Below are 18,524 nucleotides of genomic sequence, written 5' to 3'. Positions count from 1 at the left end.
ATGAGATCTCATCAACGATCAGGCAATCACAAGGGTGCAAAAAGTAGTTCCTTTATTATCTTCACCGTCATAGATTAAAACTGTAGTTATACATTACTAGAGGCATCAATTTAATTGAACTGTCCACATTTTAAATACGTGTGGAGACATTAATTGCCGCAAATCCTTGTGCAGCTTATTGTACCATCACATTACAGTAGCAGTTATAATGTCTGCAGTAGTTTTAAACAAACACTTTAAGTGACTTAATGCCTCAAATAATGTTTTCTTTTAAACTTACAACACATCCAAGTACTTTAGTTGGTGCAGCAAGAGTCCAGTGTCAAATCAAAAAGTTTTTTCCCTGTTGTGAAGTACTGCTTCAAAGTTGTGGTACACCATAGGAAGACAATAATTAAAGATCACTCTAAAAGAAGTGTAAGGTCCAGGTTCATTTCACAAAATAGGACGGAACAAATCTGGTGACATTTTAACTTTTTTTTAATATAAATATGACAATCATAATAATTATCTTTGAATAGGCTATCTCTTATACCTGACTATTGTCAAACACAAACAAAAGGAGGAAGAGGAACCAATGCACAAAAGACGTTGAGACAGAGCCAATCAAAAAAAAGAAAAAAGAGGATCTATTCTGTACTCTGGACATATTTGAGCCTGAGGCACAGCAACAGTGAGCGGGACAAATCCTCACTGGGCCGGGCTTTCAATCTGTGAGAACACACTGTACTCCTCAAACTCCTGGAGGCAACCGCTGAGGTGTTGCTGTCCTGCACGTACGAGCAGCAAGTGTGGAAACAAAACTGTGCGCATACATTTGTGACTGTTGAGTATGCATGGTTTAATGAACGAGGGGAGACATGAAGAATACTATGACTGTATAACTGACGAATTAATAAAAAGGTGTATACACACGCACAAAAAAAAAAAAAAAAAAAGACTGGCAATTTTTTTCTTAGAAAAATAAACACTACAATGGCACAGGACAATAAGGGGACATACTAAATAAGTGTTTTTCATTTTCTACCACAGAGCCATTGGGGGGGAAAGTTATAAAAATAAGTGTGTCTGTATTCAGAATTTTAAGGAAATCAAACTTGTGTACCCATTTTACCACAAGGGACGAAAGGGCCTGCCCCTTTCTTCCCCTCTGGTAACATGGGTTTTGGGCTGGCAAAAAAAATATAGCAATATCAAAAAGGGAAAAGAAAAGAATTGGCACAACATCACTTAAACAACAAGGCAGGTGTTACTCTGCCACAGACAGGCTGATGATGGGCAAGAGCGAGGCTTCCTCTGTCCACATCTAGAACAAAGTGGCAAAGTCTGGTCACCCAGTAGCGATGGACAGGGATGCTGGTTGTCGGCATTACCGCAGATCACCCTGGGTGAGGCTTGCGAGGCTGCAGGTGGTACACGTGACATCACCCGCGCCAGATCTCACATAAACTCACCCCGGTGTTAGTTCACTTTATCCTGGAATATGTAGAGGTTGTTGGTCGTCGCCACTGCAATGATGTTGTCCTGGGGATGCCAGGCAGTGTGAAGGATCTTCTTGTTGAAGTCCAAACTGTCCACGCTGATTTCGTCCTTCTTGCGCTTGCCCCCAGCGCAAACTTTGCGAGGCTTTAGGACCTGCATGGGCTTGCTGTTTTCTCGGGAGGCCTCCAAGGTTACATCCCGCCTTTGGCCACGGTCGAACATCCGGAAGAAGTTGTTGTATGAGCCAGTCATCACCACACTGACGGGGAAAGATATGAGAAAGGTATGTAAGCTGTTTAAGACTTGCATGTTTTAATTGAAAATCAAAGTACTTGGATTAACATAATGCATATGCAGCTAATATTAAAATTAATTTAAAGTAACTTGTCCAAAACATCTAAAAATGTTTCTTTCAGATTGAATGCCATAAAGATGAATTTCTAAGCTATAAAGAAGGACATACTTTGTAATCTCAGCTTTTTATAATTACATTACAGTAGTAAAAAAGAGCTTTGTAGTAATTTGAAGGCAGTAAAATAAATACAATAAAAGTAACATAAGCAGCAAGTCAACAACAACACTACTTAAAAAAATACTATTTTTTTCATTGGTTTTATTTTGTTGTCCTCATGCATGTCCTCACCTGTCATTGCCATTCCAGCAGCATTCAAACTTGTCAAAGATGCAGTCATTCTCATACAGCGAGCACAGCTTGCTCCTCAGGTACTCATGAACCTGTAATGATCAGAGGCAGGTGTGAAGGCACTACTTAAAGACTCACACATTCACTGTAAGCACTGTACATGTCAGCCATCTGTGCAAAACCATGTGTTTATGGTGCCTCCATGTGGCCACTATGTGGAATTACAAGGAAAGATTTTATTTTATTTTTTTTAAAGAAAGGGGGGGGAAAGGTGTGGCCATTGTTAAAAGTGTAAATCGTTAATTAGTAGCATATCTACAGCACAGAATCACATGTAACAAACTGCCATTGAATTCTATTTGAAATGAGAATAAATTGATATTTTCTGTTCAATTTAGTGTGTAAACATCACATACAATATTAAATAATTGCTACCAGAGTATTTTTTGTTGACTTTAAGAAAACAATACACCACCTGACTTTTGAACAATATTGACTTTATCCAGGTACTAGGTTAAAACAAGGCAACAGTCATTCCCATAGTGATTAAAGCCTACAAGTCCAGAATTTAGAGACAAGTGAAATTTAGTTTAGGTTCAAATCAAGCATCGGTCTTACCTGATAGGTCTCCACTGGCCTGTTCTCCATGTTCAGATCCCAAATCTTAACGGACAAGTAATCTCTGGTCATCATGTAGCGTCCGTTGTGGCTAAACTTAACATCTGAGATGGAGGATATGATCTCAGAGAAGAAAGAGCGATTACTGGGATCTTCTGGCTCCTCAAACACTGGACAAGAAAAAGGAAGATGATACAAACATAGGTAAGGTGTAATATAGTTTGACTGCAGCATACACAGGTTTCTGAGCAACATTAGGAAGATGTGCGTGCAGACAGAGATCAACATAAGAGTTTGTTATGCCATGAACTGTACAAATCACAACAATAATGGGTCAAAAATGTTTATCCCCAGAAGAATACCTCACTCTTAGCTCAGAGAGCCGAATCTTAGCTATTAACATCTACTGATCTGGTCTGGATTTTACAGTACATGGTGCAAAGTACTGAAAACGTTTTAAGTTGGGACAGTCTTTTCTGTGGGTTATGGCTTCTGACTAAATTGTCTGAACGTTAGTGAGGCTCTGTGATCAATACTTTGCTGATCAGTTTTAGGTGTGTTTAAAGTTTTAGTGTGTTACTCAGAGACAGCTGGTAGAGGTGCAAACACAAGGCTTTGGAAAATGAATCAGAGATTTTAGAGGGAGAACAAAATTCCAAACAGGTGTACACTCAAATAAATAAATAAATGCTCTACTATTACTGCTTCTAATAATAGTACTGCTCGTTGATGGGTTGGGAAATTTTAATTCTCAATCTCTCAGAATAAAAGCGAACAGGTGCTCTGCAGATAAATATTTACCTTAAGATAAAGGATGAATACAATTAAATGTATTTCACTTTCTTCAAAATAAAATTAGTTTATAGCTGAGGTGTACAATGAAAGAAAAGAAATCAAGCAAAAAAAAGATTTAGGCATAAAGGACATGATGATGATGTGTAGAGAGAGGGCACACCTGCAGGTCTGACTACGCTGATTTCATGTCTGTTTACAGGTGCACCAGGGATTCAAGAGACATCACACATTCATGATGTCAGGAACGCACAATACAGTGAATGCACAATCGATTCAGTCATCTCAGACTGTCGAGAGCGGAGATGCATCAGTATACAGCATAGGCCTTTAACAGTACTGCACCCGACACACACACCTACAGTCAGAGACAGAGCGGAGGAAAGGAGAGGGGTGAACTTTCTATTTAGTCCCTTCCTCTGCTCTGTCTGACTGTAGGTGTGTGCGCGAGCAAAGCCCCGCCCTTCGCACAACAGAGCGGAGGAGAGAATGTGAATGCACAAAGTAGACAGTTAACACTGAAACGTGCACATAAATGAGATAAATAGCATAAGCGTTTAGTTTATTTAATAAAAGAGCACCTGTTCAATGTGAGAAGTGAGTTTTAAAAAAACGTTTTCTACCTCCCTGCTACATGCGAAGCCTTGATTGTGTGTAAATGGGAAACCCTCTATTCTGCAGCAGTGTAGTATGAGATTAAGTGCAGTTCAATGACATCAGGATGCTTAGCTAATGAAACGGGTACAAAAGCCACCTGTCGAGGAATGGCAATTAAAAGTGACCAAGGTAGGTTCTCACATTTGGATTGCTTGTCGCACAGCGCTGAAGCCCTCATGTCACACAGACGGATGGTTCCTTTGCTGCTGCTGTAGACGAAGGTGTTACACTGATGAGGATGGAACTCTGCTGCTGTGATCACCTCCGTTAGCTCCTCCATGTTGGCCGGTTTAATGTCAACAATATCTGAGGGGCACAGGGTTAAGGAATAAACCTTCCGAGTGATTAGGACTCAAACTCGCCTGGTTTGAGTTCAGCTGATAATGTTTTCAGTGCATTTTTTGTAGCACAAAGATATTTCATAGCAATATTTTGGGTGACAGTCGGCTAAATAGAGCATTCTCATAAGGAAGAAAAAAATATATCATTAGATATAATAGACATTTCAAAATGAACATCAAGGATGACATTCATTAGTTAAACATGAAAGACAACAGATGGAAATTTAGTTTTTTTCCAACTCTCCTTTTCTTGTGACTATTAATCTAAATTCCTTTGCTTGTCTTTTCTCCCAATTAAACATTTTGATGTCAGGTGAAGAAAAACATTTCAGGTTGTATGAAAAAACTAAAAAGATTCCCCTCACACCTGACACTGATGTTGATCAGTCTGGCATTAGATAATTGATATTAAAATGAGTTTCATGGATTATGCAGGTACATATGTAAAAGAAACCATGTAATTGAGGATACTGAAGCTGCGGTCGGTGATCTCGAGGTTCCAGAGGTTGATGCGGAGGTCGTCTGCAGACAGGTAAGTCTCCTCGTCACTGTTGACCGAGATAGAGTTGATATGGTAGGTGTGAGCGTTGGCGAACACCCTCCGTGGACTGGCTTCCACCATGAGGTCCATGGGTATTAAAACGGGTACCTGAAATGGGAACAAAACAGGATATAATCCAAAACTCGTAATAAAAAGCGGAATGAATTTTGAAGCTCTGTAAGCTCCTTGTGACACATTTCCAGCCAGTGTGTCACGCAGTATTCTATGAATTTAAATAACTAGATGAAACAGGAAGCACTAACATCCTCTCTATACAGGAAGAATTCCAGCTACTCTTTTAGTCATGTAATGGGTCTGACGAACAGATTTGCTTCTTTTTAAATCAATAAAGCTGTCTACACAGCAGTCAGCGTGAACAAATGTAAATACATATTTTTTTAAATGCCTTTATTAAAACCAAAATGAAAACTTTTGCATCCAAGTTTATCAAATTTAGATCTAAAAAATAAACACAATTAGTATTAGCCAAGCTATTAACTCAATTAGAGGCAGCACCATTTGTACCCTGTACATCATACAAAGCCATTACCTGTGGAGACAGTACCTACAGTTAAAGCCACCACACACACCCATGTTACACCCACAAAAGGTGTGGTCAGTTATTTTGTCTGTTTAGACATCTCAGGGCAGTGCTAGCATAAAGTGTTTAACTAACATTTAGCTAGTCCTGTTTGATGACTCGGTTGTCACACCTGTTCCTGTTAGGGCAGAAAAACACACTCTTATACAATTCTTCTGGCAATCAGCAAGTAAAACTGAAGCCACATAACCTGTGTGGAACTTGTAGGCCATTAATACATTTTATCAACCATAACCAGCAGTATAACCACAGGGCGGGTAATCTGAGCAGTCTGCATTAACTCACGAAACAATCCTACTAAACTGGGCGGCACTGCTCTCTCAATATATCAAGTATCAAATAAGTGTGTAGAGATTCTATTCAGTTCTAGGTAGAAACCCTGGTCTGTCAGAGTAATCCCAGCTCTTTAAATACCACTCAGGTTGTGTTTGATTGAACTGACCCGCAGTGACGTGATAGTGTTGGGGTCTTTGTAGCGTCCATCCTCTTCTTTGAGATTATAGCCATCTGGTCTCTTGTCTCGTTCACTGATTTTCCACAACTTGATTGTCTTATCTGTCAAAAAGAAAAAATATTATGTCATTAACAATTAGGCTTGCCGAGGTAGTCAGCGTTACTTGTGGGACACGATGTCCGGGAATATATTGATTACATTACTCTCACCGTCGTTTTGCTTTTCAGCCAAGCCATCAGTGCCCACGTTCATCAAATAAGTATAAAAAAAAGCCTGTTGTAACGCTCGTTACAAAAAACTAGTCGGACAACGAACGCTACAATTATAAAGTGAAATGATCTGCTCTGTACAGCAGCGAAGGCGCAGGAGTCAGAGTTTACTCATCACCGGATGACAGTGGAGAGTTGACCAGCAAGATGATGGCGGGGCATTTGGTGTCAAAGTATTTCAGGTTTAATCCAAATAGGGAACCTGATAAAGTTAATGAGGCAATCTGTAAACTTCTGATATAAAGCCAAGCATTGCGGAGGACTGAGCGGTCTCAGCCGACTAGGCTAAGGTTGGAAACCTGTGGCCTCGCAGGAAAAGCTCGGACAGCCTTTTCTTGTAAAATATCCAGTGTAATCGGTAACACCGATGTTGTTACAAGTTTATAAACGGGTGGGAACTGTTCCTCACTATGGCATCGCTATTAACAATAGCACCATGGACAAATGCATACAATGGAAACTACATGAATATGTTGCTCATACTTTTGTTACATTTCAGAGGCATCAAATGAAAAGGTGGCAATTTACCCTGTTGTTGCCTCAACAGTGGTGATCCAAGGATGCACATTTCTGATAACTTTAAATCTCCAGTAATAATTGAGAGTTCTTAGTTTATTAGTGTCTTTTGACACTTTTTTTTTTATCACTTATGGGGCTGGTCTAAATCCACGTATTTTATTAAGAACCCTGGATATTGTGTTTGAGAAAGACGGAGAAAAACATTACATTTCACTATTCAAATTACCGGGATGATTCCTGGGAATGGGGACATTGCAATTATGTTTTCTGTCATTTTAATGCTAGTTATTGCTTCATGTGATGTGTGAATGTGTTGCCTTCTTTTGCATTTAATATTAAAGTCACAACAGATTGCTGATAAATATCTGGGTATGTGCTCAAAATGACTTCTTACCGTTAGTCGACAACAGGAACTGAGCAGCATTCTTCTGAGGAAGCCAGCGAATCTTGTTGATCTTCTCTTCTATTTCCAAACTCTTCAAGTAGTCAAACTCGGGCTCATGGCTCTGAAAAGTGCTGTAAACGTTGTATTCGCTCCGGAACTGAGGCAGATTCTTATTCTGCCAAGCAAAATATCAGACAAAGATGAAAATAGCAGACGTTAGACAAGAACAAGCCAGTGTTGACCATTTGTGTTCTATATTTGACATTACAGGTAATTTAGCAGACGCTCTTATCTAGAGCGACTTACATTGAACTAAGTACAGGGACAGTCTCCCTGGAGCAGCTCAGGGTTAAGTGCCTTGCTCAGGGGTTCAATGGTGGCAGCCCTGGTGTTAAACTCACAACCATCTGGTGTAGTATTTGGAAGTCATACCACTAGACCATCACCACAACCATATTTGTCCAAAAAGACATGTCCATCTTTTAAATAAGTAGTGTCAGCTTCTTTCGGACGTAAAGCATATCACTAGTTAAAATGTAAAACTCTTACTCCTTGCTTACAGAACAGTTTCCAGAAGAATCCTGTTTTTTTAAACTTGGAGTAATTGAGTTCAGGAGGTGACTTTCCCTCAAATTAATATTGTGTGGGAATAAAACAAAATAGCAGCTGTACCTCTATTTCCTGCTGGAAAATGACTACACGCCCACCCTTGTCTCCAGTGGCTAGCAGCTCCCCTGTGTGGTTGAACTCAACTGTGGATATGATGTCCGCTGCAAAAAGAAAAAAGACAAACATGACAGACATTTAAACATGTACATGTAATAACATTCTCTATATATCCTCCATTTCTTTGGTGTACAGACATACAATGACTTATTGCCAATACAAAAGAAAATGAGGAACCACTCTGTTAATCCCAGCTAACCCTGGATTCATCTATGCTGGAATCAGAGTGCACTAGATGGACGAGCGTGCAGGCCGGAGATGCAGAAGGATGTCAGAGCATGTAGAGCAGACGGAAAATGATCAGTAACCTAGTTTTTCCCCCCTTTCTCCCCCTGTCCCCCACTTCTACAGCATTACACATTTACCCCAGCAGTTGTATGTTGCTTTATAAACTGAAACTCACTCAGACATACACACTTACTTAACCCTTTGTTACCCACTGGAGCAGAAAGACAATGCTGCGAAAGGTTGTAGTAGGAGGTCTTTGTGTACGTTGTACTCCCCGAGGCAAAAGTAGGGGGTAATATATTTGAAATAGTAGCAAGGCTACTTGAGAGGACATACGTAAAACTATTGGGGCAGCAACTAGCTCATTATCCATCAACCATCCATTGGTTGTTTTCTATCAATTCAACAATTTAGTCTATAAAATAATGATGAATGTCCATCACAAATTTTTAAAAAACATCAACAGTAAAGCAGCATTCCTAAAAGGCATTATTTATTAATGGCTAATGGAAGTCACCATCCATGGATGCTGCATGAATCAAGAACAGTGCGAGCCAGAATGTAGGTCGAGGATACCGTACCGTTTTTCTGTCACTTTACTGTCGGAATGTGTTAAAGGTTGGAAACATGCCAGACTGCTGCAGAACATTGTGAACTGAACAACATTACGGTCTTACAGTAAAGCATGTTGCCATTCTTTAGATTCCAGCTACATGGCCATCCTTGGTGTGTTCGTAACAACACACTACACACAGAGTGTTGTGATTCAATAGGAATTTATTTCATCTGTTTTGGGATAGAAGACTTAAGACACAAAATTATAAACTACAATAACCTGATGATCTGCATTGCTGGCTCAATGAAACATCCTATTAAAAAAAACTGAAGAAACTATATATTCTTATATAAATATATATCTTATATACACAAAAAGGTGCATAAAGTATGAATATATTGTTGCATGTCTTGTGGTGCAGCAACCAGCCATAACAGAAAAGACCAACAATAGCAATGTGTTTGAGGCTGAAGTTTGTGGTCCTGTTAAATTGTATTACGTTACACTGACTATTATTTTGTCCATCCTATTTACACCAATGAGGTTAGGCAAAATAGCATGACAGCTCTGTTAGGTAGGTGTTCCTATTAAATTGGCAACAGGGTGTAATGTAATGCAACATTATCTGGCAACACACAACACTGGCCAGTCAAATACACGTGTAAGTACACATTCAAAAGGTAAAATACCTTATACCATGAACGGTGTAGCATTGTGCTAATCCAACTGTTTACCTTGATTTGAGACAAAAGGGAAAATGATTGCTGCGGTGACAACTCTTCAGAAGTCCTGTCTGTATAAACTACTGTACAGTATCTGATAAAGCTTCACACTGAGTATCTCTGAACTCTGAAGGCCTGCTGAAGGCTCTGCTGCCAGATTTTCCTATAGTTGGGACACCTGCACCACACAATGAGCAACCAACATCAGAGTCCATCATGCAGGCAAAGCACAAGTGGTACTTGTCGCCTGAGGCACTTTATCTACTCGGCTCACTGTAGATGTTTTTACTTTTAAAAACAAAGTGTAGGAGTGGTAATACAGATACTAATGTTTCATGGGCGCTGCAAAACTTCTGAAAATATAACATGGTAATCCTTTTAAAAATGTCACTTTCTCTCTAGTAATCTACATGATGACCACACATGGTGAGCCAGGCAATTGACAGTTAGGATTAGGCCAATAGCCATTATATTATTGTCCTGCTGTAGGGAGTGCAGTTAAAATGTGTAACATCACAGCTAAATTGTGTTATATCTAGCTGGTGGGAATGGAACAAATGAGGAAGACATTGAGCTCACTCATTGAAAGCTGCATATAACCTAATACATAGTACATTTTCCCCCACTTTCGCATCTGCGATTTATGCTTACAAATACTAGTTCTTGGCAGAGCTCATACCTTCAGCTACATCATCATCAATGGCTCCTTTCACCTGAGAGAAGCACCACTGCATGTCACCTCCAGGTCCTGCAGAAATACAAAATATATAAGAGTATAAAGTACAGACAGTATATTTTAATTTCAAGCTTCACAAAGTTTCTCACATCTTAACTGTATTGGGCTGGAAATAGACTATGATGCATGTTGAGATAAACTAAGATGGCCAAGTTTCAAAGTTTTTGCTGACGATGAAACAGCGTGCCTCAGCAATAATTAACTACATGATGTGGTATGTCAAAACAGTGTACCGATGGCGTTTAGACTTTCCTTGCTCATACATGCAAGTAGTTGTACCTCTATAAAGAAAAGTATTTATTTCAGCCGATTGTCATTCTCAGGTACTTAAATGATGCAACTACAGACGGATGGCAAACCTGTTGCCAAAGCGTGCGTTATCACTCATGTGCACATATCCTCACAACTTCACAAAGTCTAGCCTCAAAAGACAAACGTTATTGACATCACATGACCTTTCAATCTCTCCAAAACTAAACTCAAGATATAGATATCTGTGAACTGTTCCACACAAAATACCTGCAACACCAGTTATGCTATGGGCTAATTAAGTTTTATACTGTTATGAAACACATGCCACTTGGATGTTAAAGACATGCAACATTAAAAACATTTCATTTAACATAGTTGGTAGTGGTTTTCTCACTTGAGAGAAAAGGTGGATTACAAATAATTTTCATAAATACTGAATTAACTCCAGTGCATAGAAACAGTTGGTAAATGCAGTCTTGAAACATCTATAATTTTAAGCCTGGGCAACTGTTAAAACCAGCAGGAGATGCTCTCACGCCAGGCTCATATGTTAAATACACCAACAAGATAATACATGCTTTATATTTGATAATAACCTCATCATTCGCCTCAACAGGTTCTCCCTCAACACAGCACATTGCACAACATAGCGAGTTAAATTCCGCATATTTATACACGTGACCATTAGTGTTATTACACAATGAAAACTGGTCTGATTTGTCGATAACACGTCGTGGAACAGCTCTGCAGAATAATCAAGGACATATATGAGTCACCATTCTGAGATGAATCATGATTTAAGACAAACAGCCAGGAAAGGGTTGGTACTGGTCAGAACAAAATGTAGCACTCTCATGGATTGCCTGCATTCCTTGAGAAAATGCTCACAGCAATGAGGTGTTTTTAATTGTTCAAATCATCTCAGTCAGTCAGTTTCAACAAAAGGATGATGTGCAATGCCTCTGCCCAAAGACCAGTGTCATTTCCCCGCCCAAATGGATTAAATGTATGTACTAAATAGTCAGTAGGGACTTAGTTTTTGCTAAATGACTACATATCCATCAATCTCAATCGGCTACAATCGATTTGTGTCGCATTTTATTTGTAATAACTCTATATTCACTGCACAAGTAGCAACTGATGAATGGAAAGTGAAATGCTAACGTAACGTTAGGCTACAAAAATATCGACTATCTGGGTCTTTTACGGGGGGTATTTCCACTTAGGCATATTTATGTCCCCAATACTGGCTCTCTTGACTCTCCAGTCGCTTATGTCAGAAACTGCACAGAATATTTAGTCGCTTGTTCAGTCTGGAGCAGGCCTGGAGTACTAGCCTGCATGTGGGCAATGTCAAAGTTTGAGCTAGCTAGAACATTAGCTAGCCTGGCTTGTCAAGCCAGTCATGGCATGTTTGAGAAATGTGTGCAATGGAGTGAAAACCACCAGTTTTACCTCTAGCTACTAGCTTTATGTTTCAACATCAACAGTAGACGAGATCATTTAAATTAGTCATTCCCGTGCACAAGTGAGAAGCAGCAGCCGTTACGGCTACGACAAGTAAACGTTATACGTTAATGTCGCGGATAGCTATGTTTGGCTAACACGGTATGCAGCGTTAGCTTGCAAGATTGGCCCCGGGCCGGTGATAATGGTAAACAGCTATCGTTCGCTAGCAGCAGCTGGCTAGCTAGCGTTAGCCGGCAAAGACAGGCCAGATAGATGGGCGATGACACTCGAGTTTGCTGGCTAGCTAACGTTAGCAATAGCTAGCTAAGTTCAGTTAGCTAGCAACCGTTAGCTAAACTGACACTAGGCTGGGTTATCGAAATCGTGTTGCAACTGTCGGCGCAGAGAGCTTGTTGTAGCTAAATCGCGTTGTAAAAACCCAGTTTTATATGTGTAATTGTTCAACTGCATTACCTGCCATGACGAGACAGACAGTGGAGCTTGCCTCAGTCAGTCACGATCCTGCTTCCCACTCCCACGCGCTGGTTTGTGGAATCTGAACTTTTTCTTCCGCTGTCTGTCTGCGCAAACCTGAATGTCAGGCGATAAATTAACCGTAAAGCGGGTTATTTTATATCTTTCCCGCTAGTCTCGCTGTTGTTTCACTCTGTGTGTCAGTCACTCTCCCCCTCTGTCTCTCTTGCCGCATCCCACAAGTCACTTCTTCCCCACCCCTCTCGAGTCTCTTTCCGCACGTGAACTAAAGGCTTTTTATAATGCGCGAGCACACAGAATGGCAGATGCACAGGCACGCGCGTGCACATAGATGCAGAGACACACACTAGGGATGGAGAGAGCATCAGACTGGGCTATTCAAGCAGTAATACGTGATACAATTTTACTAAATTATTAATATTTTTGAAAAATGTTGAAAAACACTCGAATTCTTATTCTTGTTGAATATTAGGTCACAGCAAAAGGACCAATGTGGCATCTTGAAGTATCCATTTCAATGTGACTACACCTTATCAACCAACCTTTTCCAAATCAGGGATGCTCTCCAAAGTTGTGGTCATATTATTTGATATGAAAGCTAAGCAGACTGTATATACTGCAAATATACTCTCCCCATTGATGTATGCACATAAATCACCCCAGTCTATACATTAACTACTTATACAAACACACAGTTACCATGTATTCTACACTACCATAACCATGTAGTAGGCAATATCTATATTTGCCTCATTAAATGTTTTTATTTTAGCTATAAATCTGTATTTTATGCTCTTAAAAATATATTAAATGATATTGAGAGCTACTGAAAACCGGATACAAATTCCTTGTATGTTTTATGAAATATTTCCTCATAATGACAAAGAGTACAATATTAAAAACACACTTAAAAAAGAGAATCTTCCTGACTTATTGAAGAACACTGAACACTCTGGAATTACTAGAAAGAAGCTGAAAAGTACTTTATTACATTACATAAAACATTTTATTTAATGATTTTAGAACATTCTGAAACAGTTCAAACTCAAGCACATTTAGTGTTTGCAGTCAATTACTTTTCATCCTTAAAACAATCGGAATTATCATCATCATTTTAATCTTTGCATCATTAACTTCTTCTTTTCCAAACCTACTAAAATGACACACCAAAAATAAAATACCTATCACTGCTGAGCTATACTGACATTTGTATAAATATAAATAAGGCCTTACAAGGAAGAGCATTACGAGAGTTAGTTCAGTAAAACACATACAATGTGTTAAACCTAAAAAATGTTGTTCCACCCGCACCCTCCACTCTGCTGCTTCTCCATCGCTGCTCCCACCCTCTGGAACACTCTACCTCAAACCATCAGACTCCTCCTCACTTAAGACTCACCTGTTCAACACTGCCTTTAAACACTGAACCTCTCTTCTGCTTATCCTCCCTTATTTTTCCGTTTGTTCGTTTATATATTTATTTCACTCTGTTAAGCGTCTTTGAGTTACTAGAAAAGCGCTATACAAGTCTAATGTATTATTATTATTATTATTATTATTATTATTATTATTATTATTATTATTATTATTATTATTATTATTATTATTATTATTATTATATCTGAGACATTAAGTTTGGTTGTGGAATGCTTACCTGTTTCTCTTTGTATGAGCTCCATCATTTCCTCCAATAGTGAGATCCAGCTTAATGTTTTGCAACTTAGAAACAACAGCTGTCAGTGATAGATAGATACTTTATTCATCCCGAGGGAAATTTATGTTGCAAGTTCAAGAAAATCACAGCAATTATGGATACTTTGGATTCTCTGGGTTTGAGTTGGTGAGTGGACATCGAAAGCTAGAAAAAGGGGGAGAAAATAATGACATATTGCAATAGAAGAGACTTTAATCTGCTCGTTTCAAGAAGGCTGTTGCTACGCACTTTATTAGTGAACTAACATCTGATAATAAGTTTCAATGCATCAATATTATGTTCTACAAGGACACTTAATAGCCAGTGAAAAACAAAAATGAAAAGTGCCTGTATGTCATATAATAGCTGTATTAAAATATCAGCCTATTCACACTCTGAATATTTATTTCCATGTATGACTATTGCAATCCAAAATGGACCTCTGCTGTGTCTTTTAATGCCTGTCAGAATTTGTGATCAAGATATCTCTCTTTTCCTCACATTATTTTCATGTAAACGCAAAATGTGGACTAGAAGAGCTTGTAAGACGTCTCAGCACCACAAACTCCGAGGTCTTCAGATGTGTAAGTGATAGTTTCACCACCCACATGATTCATGCTTCAGATCCTTTATCTCTTTCAGAAGAAGCTTGCCCGCGGAAGAAAAGAGAAATAGAGCATTTCTAAGTTGCAGCTTGCCATAAAATGCAAGAATGTGAGGAACACCATCAAATGGTGAGCTCACGAGGAAAGAAACTAAGAGGAATATTTTCTTACCATGAAGCTTGTTCAGTTGGAGTGGAGCTATCAAAACTGCCAAGTGCAATATCTTATTAGACTCAGTGAAGCTGTCAATTCACTACTAGGTACTGCTTTCTGACCCACTTCATCTGTCAATGATTTCAAACTATTTAATTGACGTTTCCAAAGACAAGATCCCCCTCAATCTTCTTCAAACAACCAGCAGGAGCGGGCCCCTCTGCTGGCCCAGCACCTGCCCCTCATCACAGAGACAGACAGCACAAAAAACTTTCAGCAAAGAAATAAAAGGAAAGACGAGGGAGATAATGGGCACCCCTGTTGAAAGCCTCAGAATTTGCAATGAATGAATTTGTCAGCTGTTTTCACTGGGACTACTACATGTCTTTGGTAGTTTCTAATGACTTCTTGTTCACAGTGAGGTATGGAAGCCCATTTCTGCCAATGTGATGAAAACACAGATTCTGTAAGTCATTATAATGAGAAATGTTGTCAAATTGTCAAAATAAGGACTTAATATCTCAACATAATGACGTGGTACATTATGTTGAGATACTAATTCGTTATTTTGGGATACTAAGACATTATTTTGAGATACTTATTAATTATTTGCAATACTAAATTATTATTTCGAGATACTAACTCAGTATTTAGAAGAAAAAGAAAATCATCTTATTTTTTTTGTTTACTGGCAGAAATGGGCTTTCATAGGGGTCCGTGGATCATATTATTGTTATTATTATTATATTTCATAAGATAAGTAAAAACTGACCTTCTGGTAGTGTTGTCAATAAATGTCACCCTGCTGAAAAGTCATGTGATCACCCCCTCAATCACTTCACATTACTACTACTACTTACTAGTTTGGAAAAATAATGTTAAAAAAAGTTACATGCTCTTTTTTTCTTCATCACAAGGCTTTTCCTCTTACTTTATTGTGCTTGCTGAAATGGGCTTCAACAGTTTTAGGCTCTTAATGTGTTTTGGCAAATAAAGATAAAGCTATCTGCATGACTGCCAGTAGGGGTTCGTGGGAAAACATGTTTTTTTTTGTGATTTGGGTGAGCTATCCAACTCATGTCCAAGTCTCCAGTGTACAGCTCTGCCTATTGAGGCTTGCTGGACTTCCTGTCACTCTGAATGCAGCTTCTGTTACTGTCCGAAACACCAAGGCACAAAAACAAGACTTTCTTGTTGGGATGTTTTCATCCATGACTGGAGCCTTTCAATCTGTGCATAGATTACAGCTCCTAATTTTAGAAACTGGTTGACATAGACAATGTACATCGGTGTCAGTAATTTGATATACAGCATCTGTTACCTCAAGACAATAAGTGATTTACATAAATCTGTTATCAACATTTTGTCCCCAAGAAGAGTAAAAATATTTTGCTGCCCTGATGTGACATGTTGTCTTGTATTGTGAGCAGATAAACACTCTTTACAACTGCTCGTTACCACCGCATACAAGTATTATGTTCAATGGAACATAAATAACGTAGAGATAGTAAAAGAGGAAAAGTCAAATACATTCTGTAATTAACAGTTGATTGTTACTTTTACATCACTCAAATAAAATGTCCTGTTAAATAACATCAGCAATCAGCTTATAATGCTACCTTGTTATTACTGTCTCATATTTGTTGGTGCCAGTAGTAAGGATGAACACAAATGACCCACTGTTACTGTTGTCTTTTGTCCACTAGAGGGCCACCGAGATTTGAAAATAAGGTAAAGGGCATCCCGTTTCATGTTGGTGGTCAATCAAATTCCCTCCCTGTCATATTCTAAATGTTAGCATATTCTTTTCTCAAATAATACCAAAAAGAACATGATTAAAAAAAGATAATAGAATGTGAACGTGTGCTTTGATTGATTAATGCAATGAATACAATGGGATTTACAAATCAATTTACTGTAAAAAATAAAAATAAAATTGGTTTAACCTGCAAGATCAGTGTTTGCACTGGTGGGTTTCTGTGGTCTGATACGCAGGTAGTGTCAGTCAAGCATTGTCCGTCGCAGACTGAAAACATTGAAAAAAATCTTTCTGTATTTTGTCTCTAAATGTAGCACGTGACGCATATTTCACAAAGTTCATGAATTCTTACAACTCTTTGGGTTGTATCCACATGGGTGAATCCACCTTTGGAAGTCTCTTTGGATAAAAGCGTCAGCTAAATTAATGTAATGTAATGTTAAGGTCTTATGGGAAAATTCTAAATGCACTTAGAAACATTTGAATGTGACGTTGCTCACTTGGTAAAAGGGCCAAAATAACTTTATGTTACTTACTGTAATACCACCCAGAGCCAGTCAGGATCCTCAATGACTGGCTCACCACGTTTTCAGACATCTTGATACAATTAAAATAAATACTATTAGTTTTGAAGACTTTAAATTACACGTAACTATCATTAGTCATATGTGATATTATTGGTAGCAGTGTCAGCGTATGCCTATCAACAAGACAGAAGACGGAAACATACTAAATAAATGTCTAACAACATAACATGCAACAGATTTGATAGCAGCCTGGCAGTTGTGGACATTGGTTATCTCTCTTATGCTCCATGTGTATTTATAAGATTTTACAATATAGACAATGATTTCTGTCAGTGGCTGTCTTTGCTATATGACAGTGCACTCTGTTAATGCAGCTAATAATAATAATAAAATGTTGATATAGTGCTAAAATAAATTGTTTTACGCATCAGATAAGCACATAAATGGATAATGGAAAGGATGAAACATTAATAAGATGAAACCATATCTGGTTCCAGTCTCTGCTTGACAACCAAACATCTGCAACACCTGCTGGAGCCATTAAAGATGAAGGCCAGCCTTTACATAATTAGTCATTATTGGAAGTGTTTGAAGGTCCAAAAACTACTATTTTGCAATATATGCTTTGTGTAGATATTAAATTCACAAGTTAGAGTTTGGCATACACACTTTCATGATTTTGTTAGCAGGTATTACATATTTAAGGCACAAACAAAAATAAGTGCATTTTCATTGCACAGAAACGTGGAACCAAGATGGCATCATAGATGCATTTAGTATCTCAGTGTAATAATTGCAAAACCATACTGTACTCAGGAGCTACACAAGGAGTTGTACGCCGCGTACGTAATATCACAAAATATTATGAGTATGAAGTAATTATTATGCTGTAATAATCTAATTTTCTTAAAAACAAGTTTGAACCTCACACACTGCAATGACTGTGTGCACATGGAAAAACCATGAGCATGCACAGTCTGTAATACAGTAGACTGCTAACCAGACTATGAAGGAAGAAACAAGGTGTGCCTTATTAGCATCTGTACAGCAGGCAGGGGGCAGTGTCGGGCGCTCTGTTTCAGACCGGAAGTGTAGACCCTAACCCTGCAAGAAAAAGAAAAGACACCCATGTATTGTTTTTTAATGTATATAATTAAATGTCCAAATAACACAACACATTGAAATCCAATATAAAGAACAAAATACACATGGTTTACAAAGTTGACAGATAGAGAGCGATTAGACAGATTGATATAGACATCAGTTTGCTTGTGTCGGCCGCCCTACACGTAGACAGGCGGTGCTGCAGCCCAGCCAGGGG

General features: G+C 38.6%; 1 protein-coding gene across 1 annotated transcript; it reads right to left on the bottom strand.

Annotated features, from left to right (window-relative positions):
• Positions 1-37: 37 nt before the first annotated feature.
• ppp2r2ab (protein phosphatase 2, regulatory subunit B, alpha b) lies at positions 38-12,713 on the bottom strand. The gene is made up of 10 exons (XM_029444867.1): positions 12,446-12,713; positions 10,214-10,282; positions 7,975-8,072; positions 7,312-7,477; positions 6,118-6,230; positions 5,005-5,182; positions 4,334-4,498; positions 2,744-2,913; positions 2,126-2,217; positions 38-1,741 (listed from the first exon to the last, which is right to left on the bottom strand). Exons 1-10 carry the CDS (start codon positions 12,450-12,452, stop codon positions 1,462-1,464), a joined length of 1,338 nt encoding a protein of 445 aa, XP_029300727.1. The 5' UTR covers positions 12,453-12,713; the 3' UTR covers positions 38-1,461.
• Between the last annotated feature and the right edge of the window lie 5,811 nt (positions 12,714-18,524).

Source organism: Cottoperca gobio, chromosome 12 (genome assembly GCF_900634415.1).
Source record: "Cottoperca gobio chromosome 12, fCotGob3.1, whole genome shotgun sequence".
Taxonomy (NCBI): domain Eukaryota; kingdom Metazoa; phylum Chordata; class Actinopteri; order Perciformes; family Bovichtidae; genus Cottoperca; species Cottoperca gobio.
This window is presented reverse-complemented; position numbering and strand designations above follow the sequence as displayed.

Coding starts and splice junctions, on each gene's coding strand:
- ppp2r2ab (XM_029444867.1), bottom strand. Junction 8,073..10,213: donor TGATGATGATGTAGCTGAAG/GTATGAGCTCTG, acceptor TTCTTTTTGCAG/CGGACATCATATCCACAGTT. Junction 5,183..6,117: donor ACACTATCACGTCACTGCGG/GTCAGTTCAATC, acceptor TTCCCATTTCAG/GTACCCGTTTTAATACCCAT.